We start from the raw sequence: 16,432 nt of genomic DNA, 5'->3' as shown, positions 1-16,432 counted from the left end.
TCGTATTATCCTTATCCTTCCCTTTGCTATTGAGAAGCAGGCCATGTCTCACCTGCCAATAGCATCTATAGAAACAATATCTATACTAGTCAAAGTGACTGCCTGAAGCAGCTGATCGAACTCATATTTACTCTCCTGACAGAGCTCTTCAATTCAGACTGATCGTACCACATGAAAACAGGAACCAAGCCAACATTTATATGGTTCATCGCAGATGCTATTTTTACCAGGTCACACTCAGTATGATGAAACTGTCAGATACTGTTATACTGTTCTCTTTCTGTGGCCCCCGTTCCTTGCCTACCACTTCCCACATATCTTCATCCCCCCCCACCTTTTTTTTTTTTTTAATATGTTGTAACAGGTGAAACCTTCAATAGAGAAGATGAAACAGGCTCTAATTAATTTCCTTATGGTGTAATATTAACTTAATTGACAGTTATTACAGAATTAACTACTTATTTTCATGAGCTTCATTTTCAAGTGTGTGTGGTCTGCAGCACAGCTTTACAAAAAGTGAAAAATTAAAAAATATTAAGCAAACCTATATTGCTCACCACAATAAAATAATTATTATGTGCGTATTGTTATTACATGTATTATAATAAAATTGACAAATTTATGTGCAAAATAATACAGTGTTTACATTACAGGGAAAATGAAATAAAAATAAAAATAATTCAAATAATTAGTTATGCATTTACTGCAGCAGGTAAATGAAAGAAACATAATTCAATATAATTACCCAGCATTTCATAATAACATAACGCAAATCTGGTAAAAATGGTGATCAAGTACAATTGCAAAATTTAAACAATATGTAAAATAGTTATGTTTTTATTACCACTTGGATATCAGAATTTTAGACATAGTTTCTCAGTATTATGAAATTCCAGAAGAGTGTGTTTCAGTAGAGCATTGGTTCTCAGAATAAAAGAAAGAAAATAGTTCAAGTTTTTATGACATAAAATATTGCACTCCCCCATCCCTTTTCTGTATCAAAACAGCTTTTTAGTATCTTATTCAGTTCTTATGCAACTTATTTCCTTTTTATGCTAAATTTTACTTTCATTTCATCTCGAATGTGATTTATCTTTCATAAAACAGTTGTCCTAGAGTGTGTAATAAATGTTTCACATTACGTAAGGAATTATTGAAAATACCTGTTACTCATAATAATAATGGGAATTCCTGGATGGAGCAATGTGTAAAATAAGGGGAAGGCAACCACTCACCTATAGCAGTCTGATGTGTGGAGCACAGAAACACATAACAGAAGACAGTATCCAGACTAGCTTTCAAGAATTAGCTCACTTCTGGGCAAAAGTACACACACAGACATCCAAATGTACACTCCTGAGGCCATGACAAGGCGGATTATTGATACTTGATTATTTAAATCAGTTGCCTGAAGTGATGGAAGTGGGGATGGGGATGGGAGTGGGGGTTGGGGAGGGGGGGCGGGGGTATGGAAGATGCAAGAGGGGTAGCAGGAAAGAGGCAGGTGACTCCACAGTTGCACAACAGTAAGAAAAGAGTACAGGGGATAGTGGAACAAATAGAGATGTAGGAAGAGAGTGAGGAGGGGAGGGGGAAGGAGAAAAGGATGAAGATCAGGAATGAGAAAGAGAGGGGAGAGAGAGTGGTCAAAGAGAGAGAGGTGGAAAATATGCAGCATGTGGGGGGGGGGGGGGGGGGAGTGGCAAGAGTGGCAGCAGACAGAAGGAGTGGCGTGAACAGAACAGAGAAGGGAAAAGCTAAGGTGAGGCAGTGGGTACAGCTTAGGAGATGTTTAGGCCAGGGCATTGTGAGAGTGCAGGATATGTAAACTTGTGTTGAAAGGCTGTAGCCAAATGACCTGCAGAGTGAAGCAGCTGTTGAAGACATTTGTATTGTGGTGTGTAGCATTTTCGACAACTGTATGATCAAGTCTGCAGTTTGCCTCAGTTTGGCAGTGGCCATTCAGGAGTAAATGTTACACTTTATTATAGTGTAACAGTTTCAATCACAACTTCACATGTCTGTAAAAATAAAGTCAACCAACATGTTTCACCTCACATCAAGAATATACTGCTACATTCAAGCTAAAGAAAGAGGTAATTCATATTGTCAGCTGTTAGAAGTGTTAGGGCTGATGCAGTGTTTTTGCTGTCAGTGTGTCACCATTAAAATTGTGAGACCTGGCAATGGTTCATGGTTACCAAAATTGAAATGCTATAACAAACAAACAAGGTGTTAATTTCAGTGCCATAAATTTGAGTAATATATTTTCTCTTTAAATGTTCTTTGACCACAAATGTTCAGTCATATGGTATTGTAATGGTACACTAAAATAACTATTAGATTCTGTTTCTACGTAAACTTTTTAGAGTGATTTGTATTATGTACTTATCAAAAGTAAAATTCACATGAGAAAATTACAATGTTACTAAGAGATATGAGTCTCTGTCATCCCAGGATATGACTTTCTATCCATCCCCTTTGAAATTTTTACATTATGTGCTTGTACATTAGTTTCAGTTTGTGATGGTAAACACATGAAAAATTACTGTGTGAGTTATTTCACAGTCTGAGATTCTTTTGTGTTTTCTTTCCCTACAGTTACCTTTGAAGAATGTGTTCTATTCAGATATGTAAAGACGTAGCTCATGATAACATGAGTGGCAGATGTTTCCATTCAGCACTGATGTTACATGGTTTATATATGTTTTAGCCATTCATTCTACTTTCTTTAATAAATCCAAATTTTAGAGACAAATAAGCATGCCTGGATGTATACAAACAGACAACAGTGTTGGCACTTATACTGACTTTTAGTGTGAAAAGCAACTTTATGCAACTATTCTCAGTTTGTTTTAATAATATTTGTCTTTTTTGTAGTTATGGAGACAAGAGGCATCTGTACAAATAGAAAAAAACTGCAAGAAATGCAAAATATATTACATGTAAGTAATTTAATCATGACTGCAGTAGCTTCTGTTCACTGTTTAATATATTGTATTGTGGTAGCAAAATAATCAGTATTTCAGAAACAGTATTTCTAAACACTATTGTTAGGAACAAAATATTCGTGTCAAAATAATTTACTTTTGCCACAATGTAAGTTCACAGAATTTAATATGATCATTAACTGGGATTAATTGTAATTATGAACTATTTTTCTTGAAGAAAAATGTACAAACCTACATTCTGATATTTGGTACCTACCACTTTGAAAATGATACAGCTGCCGTAACATTTTCTTGCTGATTTACATTATCTGCAGTGTCACTTAGCTAACCCCCCATGATTATTTTAGAGAATAACACATCAATTTCAGATAGATATCATAAACAGATGTCAGAAAAAGATAAACAGAACATGACAGAATCAGATAAAAGTTATTCATATTCATCAGAATGAAGGTATTTCAGATGTACCTGTTGTCTTGATTGGGCTTAGGTCTTGCAGTTCGTGATACAACCCTGTATCTCTCTTAACTGTTTTTTCACACACCCCCATGAAGCTACTTTTATTTCTGTTTTTCTATGCTTTTGGTATCTTCTCCCATTTCACCATCTTGTGTTCAAAGTCTGACAGAAATGTGAAGCAGACCTTTGCAGTTCAGTTTGTAAAACCCTTTTAATGTTTAAATGTGCCCTATCACCTCAGTTTCTGGTAATTTTTAGCCTGATTTTTCTGTCTTACTCATCAAACTTCTGATGAATACATTTATTTTCCATATCTGTTACTGGCACTTCAATTATTTCACTTATTTTTGTACTTTCGTCTTTTCTGGATAAGTTTTAGAATTATTCGCTGATACACTGCATTGTAATTTCATGTGTAATTTAGATTTATTTTACAATGCATGAATGATATGCTTATATCTCTCTAGGAAGAAGTCTCTAGAGTGGAGATGGAAGTTAGAGACACACATTTTGTTTAGTTTCAGAATAATTTATGTTATGAAGTACTTGATATAAAAGTGCTAAAATGAAATATATTACAACCAATGATATTAGTTTTAAGACCCTTCAGATTATACTCATCAGTGAAGTTGAAGAAATGGATCTGCAGAATGTTCTTTCAACTTCTCCAAAAAACCACCATCCTAACTGATAACCGAAATATTTTCCAAACCGAAGGTGTATATGACTCCTTTCTGAACTAACATGAAACACCTTCTAGTCAGCTGTATGGAACAGATCTGTGAGATGTGCTATATTGTTTTTGTTGCCAGTTGTTCTTTTGTATGCATGCTGGAGAGCTTCTGTCTGCTTATGTATGTATGGCATGGTCATACTGAGTACAAAGCAGCTGTGATTTGATATAACATTTGAGATGTTGTCTAGTGTGCAAGCAGGTGACATGTCAGTTTTATAAAAAATAACATATATTGCAGAGGAGCAAATATTAGTTGTTTTAGTAGGTTTGTTAGTATATGCTGTGCCTTGAATACTCCACAGCTAGATAGATTTCTTTTCATAGTGAGATCTCTGGAATACATTATATGAATGAAGAATTCCTTCACTTTGTTTTGTATCTTCAGTGTGACTTCATTTTTAAGATTCAAATTTGCTGAGAATAAAACCATATTTTTGTCTTTCTACGTTCTGAAAGCATTGATCATTCCATATATTTTTGTTTTCATGGGAAGACTGAAGTCCTAAAGCAAGAGGCTTCAAATAATGTATGTACTATTTCATGTTCGATTACAAAGGGCAATTGGCAGACTGGCAGGTCAGATATCATTTATACATTCATTCATACATCATGTTCCATATTTCCCAAGAAGTAGAACCTCCAGGAATGTGCAGTAACCTAGGGTATATATATCAACAAGAGACAAAGGCAGTTTAGAAACTTGATCTGTATACTATGTTAACAACAAACTATTGCTATACTGCTATTCATGATTATGCCAACTAAATTTAGTCAAGTAAATTAAAAAGAAAACAGGTAGTTGGAGAAACACTGCTGCCTCCTCAGTTATACTTGATAGCTATTATTTTTTATCTGCTATTGATATCTTAATATTCATTTAATAATGTTATGAAAATGATACTTGCTGCTCACCATATAGAGGATATGTTGAGTCGCAAGTAGGCACAACAAAAAGATTGTCAAACAAAGCCTTTAGTCTAACAAACCTTCATCATATGTATATAATAGAGGGAAACATTCCACGTGGGAAAAATATATCTAAAAACAAAGGTGCTGTAACTTACCAAACGAAAGCGTTGGTAACTGTGTCTGTATATGTGCGGATGGATAAGTGTGTGTGCGAATATATATCTGTCCTTTTTTCCCCCTAAGGTAAGTTTTTCCACTCCCAGGAATGGGATGACTCCTTACCCTCTCCCTCGTCTCCTTTCGTCTTTTCCTCTCCTTCCCTCTTTCCTGATGAAGCAACCTTAGGTTGCAAAAGCTCGAAATTTGTGTGTGTTTGTGTATTTTTTGTCTCCTATCAACATACGAACGCTTTCGTTTGGTAAGTTACAGCATCTTTGTTTTTAGCTATATAAACCTTCATCATAATTAGACAACAGGCACACACACACACACACACACACACACACACACACACACAAGTGCACATGCTTGTGCTAATGCAACTCACACACATATATCACCAAAGTCTCTGGCTGCCAAGGCCAGATTGCGAGCAGCAGCACATGATGGGAGAAGCAAAGTGGGTGGTGTGGATAAGGAGGCTAGGGTGGGGAGTGGAAAGGGGGAGGAACAGTAGGGTAGGAGTGGGGACAGTGTGGGAGCATACAGAGACAAGGTGGGGAGAGGGTAAGACAGCTAATTGTAGCTGGAAGGTTAGACATAGTGGGTGATGGAGGGGGGTTGGGGGGGGGGGGCACCATGTGTTGGTGGAATAGAGGGCTGTGTAGTGGTGTAATGGGAACAGAGAAGGGGATAGGAGGGTAAAAGACAATGACTAATGAAGGTTGAGGCCAGGAGTGTTGCAGGAACATAGGATATATTGTAGGTAGAGCTCCCACCTGTGTAGTTCAGAAAAGCTGGTGTTGGTGTGAAGAACACAGATGGCACAGGCTGTGAAGCAATCATTGAAATGAAGAGCATTCTGTAGGGCAGCATGCTGTGCAATTGTGTGATATAGCTGTTGGCCTCATAGAATGCAACACAGTGGTTGCAGCCTAGCTTGTAGATCACATGACTGTTTTCACAGGTAGTCATTGCCTTTGATGGAATAGGTGATGCTTGTGACCGGACTGTAGTAGGTGGTGGCAGGAGGGATGTAGGGACATGTCTTGCATCTAGGTCTATTATAGGGATATAAGCCATTAGGCAAGGGGTTGGGAGTGGGGGTTGTGTGGGGATGGACAAGGATTTTGTGTAGTTTCAGTGGGTGGTGGAATATCACTCTGGGAGGAGAGGAAGGGTATTACGTATGACATTCCTCATTTCAGGGCACGATGAGAGATAGTCGGAACCTTGGTGGAGAATGTAATTCCATTTCTCAAGTCCTTTGTGGTTCTGAATCATGATGGGAATGCAACTCTGTGGCCGGACAGTAGGACTTTTTATGATGGTGAGTGAGTGGCGAGATAAGACATGGGAGATCTGTCTTTTTACAAGGTTGGGAGGGTAATTATGGTCTGTGAAGGCCTCATAGAGACCCTTGGTATATTTCAGCATGGACTGCTTGTAACTATAGATGAGATGGCCAAAAGTGTCTATACTGTATTGAAGGGACTTCTTGGTATTGAATGAGTGGCAGCTGTCGAAGTGGGGATATTGCTGGTCGTTGGCAGGTTTGATATGGATGGAGGTATTGATGTTGTCATCTTTGAGGTGGAGGTCAACATCGAGGAAGGTGGCTTTCTGGGCTGAGGAGGATGAGGTGAAGTGAATGGGGGAGAAGGTGTTGAGGCTCTCACCCTTGATCCAGATCATGAAGGTTTCATCAGTGAATGAGAGTCAGGTGAGGGACTTGGGATTCTGAGTAGTTAGAAAGGATTCCACTAGATGGTCGATGAAGAGGTTGACATAGGAGGGTGCCAAGCAGGTGCCTGTAGCCATACCCGAGATGTGTTTGTAGATTGTCTTTTCAAAGGAAATGTAATTAGGGGTGAGGATATAATTGGCTATGGTGATTAGAAAGGAGGTTATAGGTTTGGAATCTGTCAGACATTGGGAAAGGTAGTATTCAATAGCGACAAGGACCTGAGCATTAGGGATGTTAGTGTAAAGGGAGGTGACATCAGTAGTAATGAGAATGGCAACTTGTGGTAAAAGAACAGGAACTGTGGAGAGTCGGTCGAGGAAATTGTTGGTATTTTGTATATAGGTTAGGTTGTGGGCAATAGGCTGAAGGTGTTGGTTTGTGAGAGTGGAGATTCTCTCAGCAGGGTTCACAGTAACTGTGCACAATGGGACATCCTGGACACATGGGTGTGTGGACTTCATGAAGCATGTAGAAGGTAGGAGTGTGGGGAGTGGTAGGGATGAGGAGAGAGATGGACGTGGGGGGGGGGGGGGGGGATTCTGGGATGGGGTTAAGGATTTGAGGAGAGACTGGAGATTCTGCTGGATTTCTGGATTGGGGTCACTGTGGCAGGGTTTGTTGGTGGAGGAATCTGACAGCTGGTGGAGTTGTTCTGACAGGTAATCTTTGCAGTTCAAAACAAGCATGATGGAGCCTTTGTAAGCACATAGGATTATAAGGTTGGGATCAGTTTTTAGGTGCTGGAGTGCGATTCTTTCTGTGGGTGTAAGGTTAGCTTGCACGTTGAGAGATTTGGGGGATGATAATGACCCAAGGTTCGAGGTTACAAAACTTTAGAAAGTTAACAGGGGATGGTTTGGGGCAATAGAGGTGGATAACGGTTGGATGGAGGAGTGATCTGAGTCAGGCAGGGTTCAACATTGGTCTTTAGTTGAGTGGTGGTAGAAAAGTGTTTCCACTGTAGGAACTGGCATAAGAACAGAAGGTCTTTAAATAGTCCTGCATGATTAAATTTGGAAGTGGGGCAAAGGGTGAGGCCTTTGGAAAGGACTGATACTTCTGTGGGGCTAAGGCGTTTGTAGGAAAGTTCATGACTGTGTTTCGGATATGTTTAGGCTCTGGATCCTGTATGGTGGTGGGAGGGAATTTTTGAGGGCGGGGTAAATTTAGCAAGTCTGTAAGACAAGGTTTGTCAGCTTTGAGGGGATGTGGGGGAGATTTGGAGGTTGTTGCAGAGTTGGTAGGTAATGGTATTTCAAGATGGGAGTAGGAAGTGGACATTGTGGACAGTTTTGTGAGGTGCCATTGTGCATACTGCTGTAGGTCCTGGAAGGCTAGATTTTCATTGTGTGAATATGGGATCCAGAAATTTGCATAGCAGGAGATTTTTACACATGGAGAGGAGGAATTGCAAGGAGGTTTGGGTCTGATGACATGGTTTGCAGCACTATGTTGGTTAGTGTTAAGGGCTCACAGAATGTGAACAGATGGAGGTCACTGTGGAAGGAGAAGGGTAATTTGATGGCAAGGCCATTTGTGGTTTTCTATGAGCCAAGAAACAGTGCAGGAACAGTATGTGGGACTGGGTTCTGGCTAGGGATCAGGAAACTTTTCTGTATTGATGGATTACATAACTTCCTACGGAATGGTGGATAAGGAGCCAAAGTCTAAATGAAAATTATTTTTGCCTCTTGTATTATAAATATACAAATCGCAGTTTAGTTAACATAGAGTTTTTTTTGCCAGGATGATGATTATGATGATGTTTGGTTTGTGGGGCGCTCAACTGCGTGGTTATCAGCGCCCGTACAATTACCCAGTCTTTACTCAGTCCAATTCCGCCACTTTCCTGGATGATGATGAAATGATGAGGACAACACAAACACCCAGTCATCTCGAGGCAGGTGAAAATCCCTGACCCCGCCGGGAATCGAACCCGGGACCCCGTGCTCGGGAAGCGAGTTTTGCCAGGAACAAAAACTATTAAGGAGTTAAAGTGCATATTGTTCCTGAGTAAAAATTCCAATATTCTTAAAAAGCTTTCAGCAAGATGTATATTATGTACTTGACATGTTACATTTACTATTTACTTCTGGTGATTACTTTATTCTCTGTATGCACTGTCCCAGAATGTAGTTCAGTAAGATAACATGGAGTGAAAATATGTAATAGAAGCTAACATTTGTGTCTTTTGGTCAACACAATGAGAGGTGCCTCTAAGGGACAAAACTTGCTGAACTGAGCTTTTTCATTAGTTTATATCCATGTTTGCTCCATTTTAACTTATTATCCAACTGGACCCCAAGTAATTTTTCACAGTGTGTTTCATTTAGTATATAACAATTACATATGGTGCCAACAGATCATTATTGTTGGTCTGAAGTTGCTTAATATTAGTCTTTGAGAAGTAAGATTTAAACTGTTACCTGCAACCCTGATATAGGTCTTTTCAGTTATTACCTAAGCCATGTTGCTAAGGTTGAGTCGGAACTCTTCATAGTATGTTTCTGTAATTGCTAAATATTTCAGTTTTTGAACTGTCCATTAAAGTTAGTGCAAGATTAGTTACGTAGGTTAGAAACAAGGGTGGGTCCAGTACCAGTGCTTGTAGCACTCCACATTTTATGGTCTTCCCATTCTCAGATTTGTATAATGTTTGTTGCAGTCTGTCAGTAACAACCTTTTCTTTCTGTTATGAATTTAAGACTGCATTCATGCAAGAAGGATGTCATTAATTTCATTACACTTTAGTTTACCAAGTAGAATTTTGTGATTCACACATTTAGAGGCTTTGACAAGGTCACAGAATATACCAAAAGGAAAAGTTTTCTTATTCAGTTCTGCTAGCATTTCATATGTGATGTCTCACACTGATTTCTCTGTGGAGAACCTTGTACAAAAGCCAAATTAAGAGGCAGTTAATAAATTCTACTCAGTTAGATGAGTCAGTATTTTTTATAGTCCACCTTCTCATACACTTTTGAAAAGATTGAAAGAATGATGTAGGTCAGTAAAAAGATGAGATTTGCTTTTATCTAGTTTTGTAGAGACATATTATTACCGCTTATGCAGATCAGTCAGGAAATATGCTCTGGGTCATTAATTGTTTGATTACACGGCAGCACAAGATTTTAGTATTGTGTCAAAATCACAGTTATAACATGACAAGTTTGTACTTTTTAGTGACATGATGAATTTTGTAGTCTCCTTAAAGGTTGTATTCTTGAAGTTAATGTCTGATGATGATGCCTGCCGTGTCTGCACAAGTAAATCTAATGCAACTGTACGTGTGTGTTTCAGAGTTTCTGGAATCTCAACCCCTAAGAGGGTAAAATAGGGGATGAAAGTTTTTATGGAAATATTTCATATCCAAAGCATTTTTGAAACTAACTCTCTGAATGAAAATAAAATGATGTACAGAAAATACTTGTATTAACATTTGACAAATTATCATCTTCACCCTTCAATAGTGTACGTTCAGAACAGTTTTGAGAGGCTTAAATGTTATTCTATTGCTAAACGATCAGTTCGGCAAACATAAACAGTAATAATACATATCCGTACTATGCAATGTTTGAGGGACCGATGACCTAGCAGTTTGGTCCCTTACCACCCTACCACCCCCCTTTAAAACAATAGTTATATGTTTTATGTGATAAGGTCATTTTCACGAATTCCTGAATAGCAGTTTCCTGGACTTATTTTATACATGATTCCATAGTGTGTTTAAAATCAGTTGCGACTTTTGAGGTTTGGCTCACCGGAGGGCACATGATCCCATTGTGCAGGTAACACTAACGGCAAGCAGTTTGGATGGTAAAGCATCCCTGTTGCCATGCCGTGGATAAACACTACCATGTCATGCCACGCACTAGATGCTCCTATGTGCATTAGCTCTCAACGTAAAGTGATATTTTCTGGTGCTGAAGTGTTCTTCAGTAATTGAACTAGTGTTTTGTGTTGGTGTTGCATTTATAAAATCAGTGCAGCACGTTTGAACACAAGATTTGCAGTAAAAGTGGTCGTCCAAGAATACATTCACTGGTTGTGAAGGTAATGTTGTGCTGCATAATATTTCTCTGAATTTGACAACGGTAAGGGACAATGCGCCATACCACTCTGATTGATGGATAAAGCTTCAACAATGCACAGAAGAAAGCAAATATTTTGCTCTAGGTACAAAGAAATGTTCTGTGAGATGAAGGCAAACATAATTTGTGTAAAAGGGAACTTTCGTACAACGCAACAACTCCACACTACTATGTTGACAAACTGGCTGATATGGAAGGGCATAGTTTAATCAGACTACCTCCATATCATGCTTATTTAAATCTGACTGAGAGTATATGAGCCTAGGTGAAAAGTAATGTGACTGAGGAGACATGTATTCATGAAGGATTATGACAAGTTTTGAGTAATACGTAATTCTCTTGTGCCATGTCTAAACACAGCAGAGTTTACAAATATTCATCTCATTGCCATTCTAATGCGGTTGAAATTGTGACAGAATCCTCAACAGTGTGTTATTAAACTAATAACTGAGTGCAAGACAGGTCAGTAGTTATGATTAAGCCCATTCTCAGTATTAAATTAAACTTGTAACTTCTTCACTTATATTGTCGCAAAATCCACAGCAAATCTCTTTTCACCAGCTATTGACAGTCCTTAAATGTTACATTATTTCATCTAAAAAACTGTAGTTGCTTGAATATCACGTTAGATATGGAAGTTTAGCATGTCACTCATGTGGAAAAATACTCTCCTCTTTGCGTGGTATCATTTGCTAAAAACTTGTTTCAGTATCTCAGACCATTTATGAGATATGAGGAATTTATTAATATTTTATTCTGGCTTTTTCACTGGTGCATTTGTTCATGACAAAGCCCTTTACATACATTCCATTTTCTCAACATTGAAAATAGATAGCGATATGGTTCCAAGTTTAAAGAATAATTCAGTATGTCACCTAAATTTCATACGCAGCTACATATGATCTAACAACCACCAAAACCAGTTCATGGCTACCCATATTTTTCACTACAAACTCTAAGAATTTTGTGCAGTAGTTTCCTTAATATCAAAATATTACTTTAACATGACCATTAACAAAATGATAGGCAGTTCATCATGAAGCTGACAAATAAAGCCATAAGATATGTGAGAATCAGAGTTTATTCCCAAATTGCTTCTTTAAGATTGTTAGAGCAAGATTGCAGACAGGTAAGCTTGCATAGCTTGCCGTTCTGGCAGTCAAGCAAGTTTGACAAGTTCCACATTCAGCACATTCTGGCAACTACACTACCCAGTATTCACTGTGCACTGAACTGTTAAAAGTCACAACTAATTTTAAATGCACTATAATCACTTTTTTCTGAGCAATGAGGGTGTTCTGAGCAAGAGGAGACTTCACTAAGAAAATAATTGGATGAAGCATGATAGAGTACACACAAACAAAATAAACTGCCTTTGTGACCATGTGGTCTCTAGTGCAAGAGAGAGTTCTTAGTGCAAAAGTTTCTGAGCTCAGTCTCTTCACACTACATGCTAAATGTAATGTTCCATGTTTGCTTCAGAGTCTATGTGAATGCCCAGTAACTTGGTGCTATCAGCTCCCTGTAACTGGTGGTTGTTAAGTGTCATTGAGTATTCCTCAGGGTTTTTGTGACTTAATTAAAACTGCATATAATTTGACTTGTTTAGGTTTGTGAAACCGGTAAAAAACTTTCAATAAACTGTTGTCAGTGATGGTGTCCGATAGCTCTCTATTATAGTGGTTGCTGTGCCTGCAGACATTGTAAATTTGCAATCAACAGTATTCAGAACTGCAAGACAGATCATCAACATATATTATGAGAAACAATGAAGAGCCTAAGACAGAATTGCGCAGGGCTCTGTGATGAATACACTGAGGTTACAAAAGTCATGGGATACCTCCTAATATCGTGTTGGATCTTCTATTGCCTGAATTAGTGCAGCAACTCGACATGACATGTACACAGTGGAAGTCCCATCCAGAAATACTGAGCCATGCTGTCTCTATATCCAAGTGTTGACGGTGAAGAATTTTGTGCACAGACTGACATCCTGTTTCTGTCTTACAAATGTTCGATGGTATTCTTGTCAGTTGATCTGGGCAGCCAAATCACTCACTCGAATTGTAAAGAATGTTCTGACATGCTGCACTGTCATACATAAAAATCCCTTAATATAATGTAAATGGGCAGATAAAAAAATCTACTCACCAAGCGGCAGTGGCAGGGGAACAGACGCACAGAAAGATTTAACTTTCTCAAGCTTTCGGAGCCAGTAGCTCCTCCTTCTGGTGGAAGAGTTGAAGGGGAAGGAAGAGGGGCAAAGGAAAAGGACTGGAGAGGTTTAAGGAAAGGGGTACAGTGTAGAAAAGTCACCCAGAACCCCAGGTCAGGGGATGGAAGGAAAGACTCACCAGTAAATGTCCCCTGACCTGGGGTTCTGGGTGACTTTTCCAAACTGTACCCCTTTCCCTAAACCTCTCCAGTCCTTTTCAATCTTCCTTCTTCCTTCCCCTTCATTCTTCCACGAGAAGAAGGAGCCACTGGCTCCTTAAGCTTGTGAAAATTAAATCCTTTTGTGTGTGTGTAATCTTATCCTCCCATATGCCAACATTAATTTTTCCTGTCTCTTCAAAATCGAAAGCTTCGAGAGGGATAAGATATACAAAAGAAAAACTTTTTACTTATCTTCATTTTCTCTTGTTGTTGTCTGCAGTTCTCACATATAGGGGTACATTCTTGAGGCTGAAATTTTGATTTGGCGGGTTCCTGTTGACTGAACAACTTATTTTCATTTTCTCGTGTTGTTTGTTGCAGTTCTCATGTCTAGGGGTACATTCTTTGGGCTGAAATTTTGATTTGGTGGGTTCCTGTTGACTAAATAACTGTCTCACTCTTGAATGTTATTCTTTGTCACACTTTTCAATATCACACCATCTTTACAGCTCCCACTTCTATAGCACTAGAAATTACATTCTTAGTGTCAACCATAAAAATACGCCTGACTCCATCAGAGGCATGCTCACTACTCCTGACATTCTGTGGTACTAACAATATTCCAAAGAGATCACAAAACAAAAGAGTTTACAAACTGTTTGGACAAAAGAAGAAGCATCACCAAGTTGTATCATTATTTTGTAAATGAATTCAGAAATAAATTTAATAATTAGCATTAGATTGTGTAATTATTATTATTAATTTTAAATATATCAGATATCTCCTAATTTCAAACATTTCTAAAAGAACAGTAATTTTAACCATTAGTATATAACAGTTCTTACAAATTAATTTCTTTTTATATATTTTAACCTGAAATATAAGGCATTGTATACAAAATCATATGACATTTACTTACTTAAACATCTGAGATAATGTTCACCTATACAACTATACAAGTTACATGGTGTTGACTATTTCTGTAAAAGAAAACAAAAAAAAGATACGTTAGAAAAGGGTGTCCCATTACATGTTCCCCTGCCACTGCTTGATGAGTAGATTTTTTTATCTGTCCATTTACATTATAATATCAATAATTGATTCTTTTCATTGTTATAAAATTTCCTTATTTGTATGGGAATATGAATGGCTGCAGATGGTCTCCAAGTAGCTGAATGTAAGCATTTCCAGTCAGCGATCAGTTTGGTTGGACCAGAGGACCCAGTCCATTTCATGTAAATACAGCCCACACCAATATGGAGCCACCACTAGCTTGCACAGTGTCTTGTTGACAATTTCGGTCCATAGCTTTGTGGTGTCTGTGCTGCACTTGAACCCTACAATCAGCCCTTACCAACTGAAATTTGATCTCATCTGCCCATGTTACAGTTTTCCAGTTGTCTAGGGTCCAACCAAACCCCACTAACATTTCCCACACTGTCTTAGTGGAAAAGTTCATCATATATACCACATTGATTTCTGCATTTATTTCAAGCAGTGTTGCTTGTCTGTTAGCAATGACAATTCTACGCAAATGCCACTGCTCTCTGAGATTTAGTGAAGACCGTTAACCACAGCATTGTCCATGGTGAGAAGTAATCCCAAAAATGTGGTATTCTCAGGATGTTTTTGCACTGTGGATCTAGCAATATTGAATTCTGTAATGATTTCCAAACTGGAATGTCCCATGAATGTACCTCCAACTACCATTCCGTGTTCAGATGCTGTTAATTCCCATCATAAGACCATAATCGCATCAGAAACCTTTTCACATGTAGCACCTAAGTACACATGATAGCTCCACCAATCAATGCACTGCCCTTTTATACTTTTGTGTACACAATACTACCGCCATCTGTATATGTGCATATAACTATCCCGTGATTTTTGTTACCTCATTATAATTCCCCAATCTGATGCGACAGCTACTCTGATAAATAACAAGTCTTCTGAGATTTCATCAATCCTTTCATTATCCAGTATGGATGCGAAAAGATAACTGTTTTATTATTGATGCTTTTGATATTTAGATGGAAGACCCCAAATGTATTTCTTTTAATATCCATGTCTTTGTACAAGCTGAAGTATTTTGTTTTAGTTGTAGCAGTTTCAACTTAACTATGTTTATTCTGCAGCTCTAGCTTTCATATTAATCTACCCTAAAAAAGGTTTAGAGATTACACCAGAAATTACTGGGATAGCATGGATACTGCTCTGGTCATAGTGGATGCTTCTGGCAATCCAAGCTATTCGCAGCTTGAAGTGGAATCCAATACTGCAGTAGGCTTAATTCTGCAGTATTTTAATGAAAACAAACTAAAATTAAACACAAATAAATCTGTCTATATTGAATTTGATCTTGGGAGGCAAAAAACTCATGAAAACCAAATCTTAATGGGTGACGAATACATTAAAAAGCAATACTCAACCAAATTTCTTGGCCTGACACTTGATGCGGAGTTAAACTGGTCTGATCATGTGAATGATATTTGCAAAAAGCTAAGTACTACCATATATGTCCTAAGAAAACTGACACCTTTTTGTAACATCAATACTCTGAGGCAAATATATTTTGCACTGTATGAATCCCATCTAAGCTATGGGATAGAGGTATGGGGATCCAGCAGTAAAGGTAATATGAAAAGTGTACTTATTTTACAAAAAAAGGCACTTAGAATTATGGAAAGAAATGTGCCAGGGAGTCCTGCAGAAATTTAAAATACTAACTGTTCATAACCTGTATGTGCTGAAGATAATCATTATGGCAGTAAACAGTAACAAAACACTTAATAAAGAAATACACAATCACAACACTAGAGGTAGAGAGAGACCCCACATCATTTCTCATAGAACAACACTTTATGAGAAAAGCCCTCACTATGCAGGCATAAAACTACTGAATTTCTTCCATCCTAATATCTCCAAATTGACCGTTACAAAACTAAAAACGAAATTAAAATTATGGCTCCTAAACAATCCTGTATATTCAATAGATGAGTTTCTA

At 38.0% G+C, this 16,432-nt stretch overlaps 1 protein-coding gene across 1 annotated transcript in view; it reads left to right on the top strand.

Annotated features, from left to right (window-relative positions):
• LOC126158426 (DNA polymerase nu-like) overlaps positions 1–16,432 on the top strand; it is a 247,083-nt gene that overhangs the window by 84,117 nt on the left and 146,534 nt on the right. Inside the window, exon 5 of the mRNA XM_049916442.1 lies at positions 2,881–2,945. Coding sequence (XP_049772399.1) covers positions 2,881–2,945 — 65 coding nt within the window. The remainder of the gene's footprint in view (positions 1–2,880; positions 2,946–16,432) is intronic.

The sequence above is a fragment of the Schistocerca cancellata genome, chromosome 2, assembly GCF_023864275.1.
Source record: "Schistocerca cancellata isolate TAMUIC-IGC-003103 chromosome 2, iqSchCanc2.1, whole genome shotgun sequence".
Taxonomy (NCBI): domain Eukaryota; kingdom Metazoa; phylum Arthropoda; class Insecta; order Orthoptera; family Acrididae; genus Schistocerca; species Schistocerca cancellata.
This window is presented reverse-complemented; position numbering and strand designations above follow the sequence as displayed.